At 34.3% G+C, this 10,259-nt stretch overlaps 1 protein-coding gene across 1 annotated transcript; it reads right to left on the reverse strand.

Annotated features, from left to right (window-relative positions):
• Positions 1-5,851: 5,851 nt before the first annotated feature.
• LOC123314335 (formin-like protein 11) lies at positions 5,852-8,555 on the reverse strand. The gene is made up of 2 exons (XM_044899536.1): positions 8,395-8,555; positions 5,852-6,719 (listed from the first exon to the last, which is right to left on the reverse strand). Exons 1-2 carry the CDS (start codon positions 8,416-8,418, stop codon positions 5,943-5,945), a joined length of 801 nt encoding a protein of 266 aa, XP_044755471.1. The 5' UTR covers positions 8,419-8,555; the 3' UTR covers positions 5,852-5,942.
• Between the last annotated feature and the right edge of the window lie 1,704 nt (positions 8,556-10,259).

Here is a 10,259-nt window from a genome sequence, read left to right on the forward strand (position 1 = left end):
GCTCCATCTGACCCCTCGTTACTTGAGTCTCAATTGTTGTACAACTCGCGCTGCAAGACTTCTGCATTCGATACTTTGTGGAACCATCTGATGTGCATTTTCTGTCTTAGATGACGTTGTTGCGTTTGTTCAAGCTGTTTAATATGTCGCCTGTAGGGCGTCCAGCTTTCGCTTCCGTAAAGAAGCGTTGGGAGGACCACTGCTTTGTAAACAGCTCTCTTGGTCTTCAGATTGATGTCGTGATTTTGAAACACTCTGTCCTTTAGGTTCCAGAATGCCCGTGATGCCGAATTGATACGGTTGTGTATTTCCGTGTCCAGGTTAGCCCTAGTATTTTGAAGCTTCCCAAGTATTTGAACTGCTCGACCAGTTCTAGAGTTTAATTCTTCAGGCTGATATCTGTTTGAAGGCTTTGTGGCAGACATACCAGGATTTTGGTTTTGTCGATATTGAGTCTAAGGCCTAAAGCTTCGTATATAAGTTTATAGGTGTCCAACATTATCTGTAGATCCTCTGAGCTGCTAGCAATAAGTGAACAGTCGTCTGCATATAAATTCCGTGATAAGCTTGGTACGGGTTTTTGCTCTGAGGCGCTTCAGGTTAAACAGGCCTCCATCAAATCTGAATCTTATCCCAACACCTCTTAGTGCATACTTATGTCAGCAATTATCGATACAGCTATGGCGAAAATATTGAACAGTGAAGGCGCTATTACGCAGCCTTGTTTTATTCCAGAGTTGGTTGAGAAATGGTCGGTTGTAGAACCATTATGCTGTATTCTAGCGGTGTTGTTGGTATGAACAACCCAGTACACCTATTTCAAACACTATATTTTCTTCAAAGTTCATTCATTTATTTCCAAACATCCTTACATATACAGGGACCTACAGGAGGCATAAATGCCCGTAACAGGAGGCATACATAAATGCCCGTAAAAAGTACCGAAGATACTTCTTTTTATATATTCCTATGATATATATCTCTGCATTCCTACATAAAATATATAATACCTATAATCCTGATGACCTATGTATTATATAATTCAGTAAATTTGTGTGAATAAACTTTAAAATATCCACATAATGAAATTGTGGATTTTTATTTTTCTTTCTATTGTCCACATTGGAATACTTTATTCTGAATTCATAATTTTCTTCTGTGTACGATGTAGATGTATAGAGAAGTTGGAGATTGTTAGTGGAATGCATGGGTTGGACAGGCGTAGACAATGGGGAATTCTCCTCAATTTCGGTTATCACTGCATATGAAAGTTTAAACTAAATAATTATGAGTTTCATTCATGATTTTTTCAAATTCACCGCGGAAACTATTCAAAATCATCCTTCATTCCTTCCGCTTTGTGCGGAATTTACGATTTGGCAACAGCGCATACAAGACAATCAAAAGAACAATGTCCGATCAGCTTGTTTATGAAATAACAGCTGTTGATCTACAGGCGCCTACTTACTGGCGAGCTTCAACCGCAACCGGCCATAAAAATCCCATAAAATTTTACGACCTTCCTCGTTCGTCCCAGACTTCATAGACAGCCATCTTTGTCTATCTCATCAAGATAGTGTATTTGTTGTCCTTTATTATCAACGCATATTTCAGTCGCTGTTGACAACTTTTGTAATTGGAATGAAACGCTTTAAACTTTAAATACCCATTTTTATTTTTCATTTTTAAGTGCTTAAAATAATTTTTTTGGGAAACGGTTGAAATGGTTATTTCAAAATGTGACGTTTCAAAGATATTTCATAAAAAATACATCATTTTCGTCCGAAGGTGTATTCCCTATTTCGAACGTAATACTCTACAAGTATCTGAAAAAATTACACTCATGAAAGATGTGGGTATATACAAGTATGTATGTATGTACTGAGTATTGCCCAGTTCTGATCTTGATTGATAATTCACTCAAGACAAGACTGAATTCTTCGTGATAGAAAATCGATAACGCTTTATTGGCAAATTTCGGCATTTAAATGAATTGATTCACTAAGATTGGTTCATTTCAGTAACACTTATTTGCTAAAATCGATTTTCATCGCAATAAAGAACTCCTGCAAGGCAACAAATGAAGATAAACAATAAACCAACTCATCCGGTTCGATTCATTCCAACACGCGATAGGTATGTATAGATTAATTGCGTTGATACTCATGAATAGGGTTTCTGGAATAGAAATACACAATTTCCCACCCTGAAATTCCGGAAGTAACGCAGTGAAACCCTATTTATACTGAAGTACATGCAGTTAATATATTGTTTAGATAGCACACGTTCATGAGTAGTTACATCCTTTCCATAGGAAGGATATGTCGACGAAATTTGAGATAGTATTGAAATTTTAAACCATTCATAGGCATACTAAACGGCATAGGATATCCGAAAACGGAAGGATGAATATCGGAATGTTCAACAGATATAGGATACAACTAATAGGTACCCTGTGAATCACACAAAACACTTCAAAAGATCAGTGGACTCCTGAAAACTTCTACATGAAACTCTCAGTATCACTGAAGGTACCACAAAGTTTAAAAAATCATCGATAAGATTGATCCTCACCTTACGTTAGATCGTCTGTGGTCAGCATTATCCAAAGGAAAGGAAAACCTTGAAATCTATTTCACGTTGCCCCTCAACAACTGAATAAAACAAATAGAATATTTGAAAGTACATACATGTGTACAGGGTGGCAGACAAATTTGCGTATGGGCAAAATTGATGACACCAGAACTACAACTCTTCCCACTAAACGAGATAGAGGAAAATGCATGGCACACGGTTGTCTTTTTTCGAGACACTAATAATGACCTCAATGTATTCCTCTATCTTCTTTTGTTTTCGAGTTATAGGCCAAAATTAGAATTTCAACTTTGGTCCTTATCTCCATTTCTGTTTGTGCTAGGATGTTGAAATGAAAACATTATACTGACCCTTTTTCGATAGCATTCGAGTGGCATACTACCTATATGATTTTTCCAATATTTGCTGAGCTATAACATAAAGATGTATTTTTTCCCATGAAAACAGTAGTTTAAGAAAGACTGAGGGTGAAGTATGATATATTTCTTAAACGGGAAAAAATGTCATTTGAAACTACTGTTTTCATTCGAAAAAACGTAACTTATGTTATAGCTCATCAAATAAAACTGTTGGAAAAAATCGTATTACGCCACTAGATTGCTATCAAAAAAGTGTCCCCATTATATTTTTATTTCAACATCCTAGCACAAACAGAAACGGAAATAATGACAAAAGTTTAAAACGCCCAAATTTCAATTTTGGCCTATAGCTCGAAAACAAAAGAAGATAGATTGCAGTTGATGGCATTATTAGTTTCTCGAAAGACTGTAATATGCCATCCTTATTCCTCTATCTCGTTGGGTTAAAAAGTTGTAGTTCATTTATCACCGATTTTGCCCACCCTGTACAAAACTGTTCGGATATAGTTTTTCTCTTGCACCCCAAGATCTCAGATTTGAATATCATCCGTTTAGTTTTACTGTGGCGTGTGGAGTTAAGTATTTGAAGTATATTTTTTATTAAATCGATCTTCGCCAACGTATTCATATTTTTTGATACATTTTGTAGGGCCATACGAGGATATATTGAAAATTTTTTAGCCTACTGTAGACCCAAACAAAATTTCAATGATTATTCAACATATTATCCTCTTAATCAGATACATTTATTACAGCGAACCTGCAGCGTCTCTAGACCTTCAAAAAAAATGTTTCTTCTTGCTTTGCAAACCAGACCTCCACAGCTCTTATTACCTTCTCGTTTGAAGAAAATTTAGGACATTTTAAACTTTTTTTCAGTTGAGGAAAGAGATGATAGTCTAATGGAGCCAAATCTGGTAAATAAGGGGGGTGTTCTAGTAATTCAAACCCTAAATCACGAATTTTTTGCATGGCAACATGATGTTTGTGTGCAGGGGGGTTGTCCTGCAAAAAAACAAATGATCTTTGGATACGTTTCCGCGTCTTTTCTCTTTAATTTTTTCCCGTAGAGTGGTCAGTAATGTCGAATAGTAATCTCCGGTTATTGTTCTACCCTTATCCGAAAACTCAATCATGATTACTCCATGGCAATCCCAAAAAACTGAAGCAAAAACTTTTCCAGCAGATTTTTGGACACAAAATTTTTAGGTCTTGGAGAACCAGAGTGTCGCCATTCCATCGATTGTTGCTTTGTTTCTGGATCGTAGAAATGTACCTCAGTCTCATCCATAGTAACAATTCGGTTTAAGAAGTCTACATCGTTTTCAAATCGAGCACAGATCGAACGCGATGCTTCTACCCTTGATACTCCAATTTTTCGATTTTCAAAATTTCGGTGGACATCTTCTCTCTATTGATTTATTGCGTAGCTCTGGTCTTTTTTGACCTCAAACTTCACACAGACACTTCTAATGAGTTATTGTTCGTTGCTATCGTAACGCAATATTTTTTTAGGCATGGAACTGGTCAGGCTAACTAGATATCAATACAACCTCGTACATCTCTAATTCCGAAGAGCCTGCTTGATGAACTTACGAGAGCCAACTTTTGCCGTATTGTTGGCGCCTTCGATATGTTGATCAACGATTTCGCGGCCTTGAAACATGCCCCAGATCCTTCAGCTCAGAATTTCCCCTTGTACATACACTACTCGACATATTTCATGAAGTTTGTTGCTAAACTTTCGAATGTAATATTGATTCTTCATGTTTCGGTATATACGGAGTATTCTACAAGCTTTAAGACAAATTTTGACAGAAGGTAGATGTGCTTCTTTTGACCATTTTTTCTCCTATGAACATAGGTCCAATTCTTTTTTGTTTGGGAGTTACAAGCATTTGAAAAAGTTTTTTTGTTATGTTTTGATTAAATAGGCCGACAGAAAATATCGGTTGATGTGGTAATTGACGTTATTTTAATAATTCATTTGTTGTTTCACTGAGGATGGTATCAACAATAACCATAATGAACATTCATGGGTATACCATCGGATATATAGTCATAAGAAAAAAAGTGTTCAGAATAAGCACAGCTACCATCTGTCAAAGTTCATCATAGAGCTTATAGAACACCCTGTATTACTTTAATTGCTTCAAAATGTAAACAATTCAAGCATGAGACTCCCTAAAGGGTTATAATGAACAATAAAGAAAACCTGAATCGTTTTGAGATTCCTATAAGCTACGTATAGTCATGAGTTTTGGGTCATTGGTCATTGGTATCATTGAGAATTATTTCGAAATACACACAATTCAAGCTTGTTGATCAACATGGGATAAGAAAATGAGAACAGACAAAATGGATTTCTGGAGTGAAATGAATTGCGGAATATAGTTTTTCATTTATTTGATGAATCTTTTCCGAACACGAGATATGACCCACATCTTTCAGTTTTCTCATTATGACCAATACTTACCATAAAAATACAAATAATTCAAAAAGAATCCAATTCTTGAAACAAAGTTGGACGTTACCTGATGAATATTTGAACGTTTTGTAAAATGAAAGTATTATTCATATTTGCTCGTACCTATAAGGCGCTGTGTTCGAGTAACTTTATGTTCAAAAATAAAAAATATTCAAAAAATTGGGACCAAATTCAACTTTTCATAAAAGATCCGCAGATGTGTCACAGATTTAGCTAGTTAGTCTGAAGGTAATTTTGTTTATCCAGTGGCGGCACAGCTCATTAGGAAAATTTATATTCTTTTATCTGCTTTTATCGTGGCCGATTCAGAAAAAATTGTATAGAAAAAAGTGTTTCTTTCGACCTGAAGAATCTACTATTTGTAGGAGTCGAAGACTCACCTTCAGTATATATTTAAATTCATTTCAGATCAACAATAAATATAAAATATATTTCAATATTCACATAATTGATGATGGCACTGATATTTAGGGCAGTTTTCATTATAATACATTCAAGATTCAGCAGAATCTCATGCAAGGCGACATACATTGCTGAAAGTTACATTGCGGCTGAATCGAGCAACATCCCATTGGTTGCATGATGCAACAATTATTCTGAGTAGGTATGTTGAAATAAGTTGGATTTGGCATTGGTATTGGATTTGGCATTGGTACTGGATTCGGCATTGGTACTGGAGTGGGCATTGGTATTGGCATTGGCATTGGCATTGGCTTTGGCTTTGGAATATACACTGGTGGTTGTCGAACAAGGACAAAATATATTTTGGGTGCTTGAGGAGCAACCGGTTTAGCTCCTGGAATTATTTGGGTTACCGGCTGAACTGGAGCTGCTCCAATCCTTGACTCCCTTGATTCAACTCTGATGTTGTTCGTATTGACATTGGTTATATTTATCGGTAGATGTATAGAATTGACGTTGGAAAGAGTGTTGTTTAGATTCAAACCGGCTGTAACATTCACTTTGTTGTCATTACTGAGGTCATTTTTTGTTTCAGATCTTGATGGACTTGGAGGGATAACTTGCGGTTGTGGGATAGAAACTTGTGGTACCACTTTTTCTATCTCTGGTTCTGGGTTTGGTCGGATTGTTGTTGGGCAATCGACGTTGCAATTTTTGGTGCAGGATATTGTTGTACATGAGGCACAAGGTGAACAGCAGGGCGATGGGGAACAGCAGTTAGTAGTTGCAGTACTTCTACAGCAGTCGTTGCAGGAATTTGCGTAACATATCCAAGCAATGAGTAGAAAAATGGTCACCAGTGTTTTATTAGATATCTGAAAATATAATTATCGGATGACATATTATACATTCAACTGCAAATAAAACTATTCAAATAAGACTGTCATGAATTTCTCCAGGGTGAGGCTTAATATAAGATAAATAAAGCCTTTTTTACTTCACAATTTTATTTCATTCAAGCCCTACTATTCAAAAATACAAAGGGATGACATACAGTCCTAATCAACCTAATCAATCAACCAATCACTAAAAATCAAAATTATGAAACCCATTTCATTTTTAATTACCCTCATTTCCTAGTAATGAAAATGAGGGTTTTCCCGTTTCTTAATAATCTTACCCCATCCACATCCGTTTTTCGAATAGAAATATACAGGGTGAGTCTTTGACTCATACGAATATTTTAACAGTAGATTTTTGAGGTTAAAAGAAACACTTTGTTCCTTCACCATTTTTTCCGAATCGGCTCAGTTTAAAAGATACAGGTTGTTGAAAAATTATAAAACATCTTATTTTTAGTTCTCTCACAAACGATTTCATCGAATGAAATGAATTTCGGAATATAGTTTTTCATATATCTAATGAATCTTTCTCGAAAACAAAATATCGCCCACGTCTTCCAGTTTTCTCATTGCATATTGTAAAATTACCCAAAATCCATAGAACCCAAGTCTTCAAACTAAGTTGGGCGCTATATAATGAATATTTGAATAGTTTGTAAAATAAAAGTATTCCTCGTATTTTCTCGTATAATGGGCCGTTCTTCTTGTGTGAAATTCCTAAAACTTCTTACTTTGGTTGAATGCAACTCTGTTTGATAGACGTATAGTGTAACAGATTTAGACTTTCATTCTGAAGGTAGTTCAGCTAATTATGAAAACTTAAAATGGCTATATCTACTTATCGGGGCAAAAAAAATGGTATAGGAAAAAAGTGTTTTTTTAGACCTCAAGAATTTACTGTTGAAATATTTGTACAAGTCAAAGACTCACCCTGTATATGAACACTTCTTATGTAACGATAAGCTGGAACACGTTGAAAAATATAGCGTGTTCCATTCGAAATAAGAAAGTTATTGGAGTTGGAATATGCGCTAAGTGTTCCTGATAATATAAAACACACTGTATAGTATTAATCGTCTAATCAAGCGACAGTAACTAGCTGGAAGGGCATTTGAACGACCGGTAAAAATTTCGTACACCTGCCGTGGTTAATTCTAATAATATTGAATTTCTTTGACAAAATTACAATTTGAGGAAAAAAATCTCACAAACGGAGAGAGATATATAGGTATAGAGAGTCAGCATATTTTTCTCCAATAATTCAAAAATGCAATAAGCAATACGACAGATTCATTCAAGGGAGATTTTACTTCTCTGGATTTGTTTTTTTCACTGTATATCTTGACATATCAAGATATCACAAATATTTTAGCGTTCTCAGGGTTAAATTGAAAAATCCAGAAAAATGTTGATATTCAAGAAATGATGAGGAAAAATTTGGGAACGCAGATATTATCCTTGAGCAGCTAGAGTAGATAAAAACACAATACTGAACTATTGATCACTTAAATACAAACTTCAGTACTCACTGTATGAAAACCGAAATTCAACTCTAAATTCACAAATTACGTACAAACGTCAAAAAATTTTCTAGTTTGAAAACAGATCGCTTTCTAGATTTCTTTGAATGAAATTATTTAAAACTCACCATTTCGAACAGAATGTTACACATTGAATACTGAAATGTTGCATTATTCTGCCAGTGTCATCAAAACATATAACGAAAAATTAGATTTGCATTGACCTCTTGGCAAAAAATTCGGATAACCTCTGACTGAAGCAAAAGTGATTTGTGATTTCATTCGAATAGCCACCAGAAGAAGTGCATCGTTAGATAAAATAATACGCTATCAATTATTGAATCATAAATACCACAAATTGTTGACAATCTCGCGTTTTATTTGAATTAGTCGAAAACAATCAATACAATCTTTGGTGAGTGCGGGAAAAAAATCAAATACTACTTGCAAAGCATATTTTCACTATAATTTTCCATAGAATTAACTGAATCAAGTTCGTGATTCCCAATTTCTACACATTTTGGACAGATTTGATCTAATTCCTCTGAAAATAAAAACAATAGGCCTATTTTGTGGAAAAATCTCAGAAATTTCTGCGACAATTATGATTTTGATTTCGCTCGTACGAGCTTACTCAAGACCTCAAATTTGAAAAAAGAACATGAGTTTTGAGATGCAGATATTATTGGTACAGACAATCGTCTTATCATTTCTCAATTATACCGATGAAATGAAAATGCATTTCGAATGATAAGGAACTTTTCGAACTCAGCTGGCGATTTATCAATTTGTCATTGATCCTGATACTTATTTTAGAAACTCGGTCACATGCACGCTTCCCAGAAATCATTGAACTATACGAGTAAATATAGTAACACGAATATTGCATGTCAATCAGATGAAATTCAGATGAAAAGTTCTTTGTACTTTAACCACAAAATATTCACATTTTATTTCTGTTTCAATGACGTTCACTTCATTTGTTTTATTATATTTGCTTCAATTTGACATAGTTGTGTTTATTTTTCATTGCACTTATGAAACATTCATATGCTCTAGTTATTCAGATCGAACATTTTCAAAAACAAATTAAGTAAAGAAATTTGTAACTCTCAAATGGAACAACGTTTGGTTGATATATTTATGCTATTTTAAGTGATTTTTTAAATTTAATGCATGCATCTGTTACGATGAAAATAGCGTTATACAGGGTGTCTCAAGTTCGAGTGCCTATTAGAAGTTTCTGGAGAACTAGACATATTTGAAATCTGAAAATTGGGATTATGATATTGTTCGAAGTTCTCTACAGAGCTAAAATATTTTCGAAGCTCAAAAACTTCCGGTTATACAGGGAGTGAAAATAAATTCGACGAAAAAATTTTTTTTCAAGTTTTCTATTCCTGGTATGATCGAGTATTCAATAGTGAATACATTTCTGTTAAAACCATTGTATTTAATAGAATAGTTTTCAAAATATCCTAAAAAAACTGGAAAAAAAGTCAAATATGTTCAGTCAGTAATATGTTCATTATTCTTATTTTAAATATCCTGAGCGTAAACCGTTTTTACAACATCGAAGAGGAAGGATGTGAAAATGTCATTCATCTTTTGGATTTCAAAAATATCATCACAGGGTGTTTCAAATTTTGTGTTGAAAATTGTGATCTTAAATTGGCCATAACTTCTGTTTTTCAAATTAGAACCCTATTTTTTTATAATTGTGTTGGATTCTGCGGTCAAAAATAATGATAGTTTTCTCAAATGATTATGCTCCTAAATTCAATAATTTCTTAGTTATTTGAGATTTTCTTAATTTATGATGTACGTAGAGTCAAATTGATTGCATCTAGAAAAATTCAATGAATATTCTTTCGAAACCATGGGAACACTCTGTACCCATAGAAGATAAATTATCTGTTAATAATTCATAAGTGTCAGGTGTTATTGTTATTCGTTATCGTCATTTCTCGATTTAACAAAATGAACCGTTATT

The sequence above is a fragment of the Coccinella septempunctata genome, chromosome 1, assembly GCF_907165205.1.
Source record: "Coccinella septempunctata chromosome 1, icCocSept1.1, whole genome shotgun sequence".
Lineage (NCBI taxonomy): Eukaryota > Metazoa > Arthropoda > Insecta > Coleoptera > Coccinellidae > Coccinella > Coccinella septempunctata.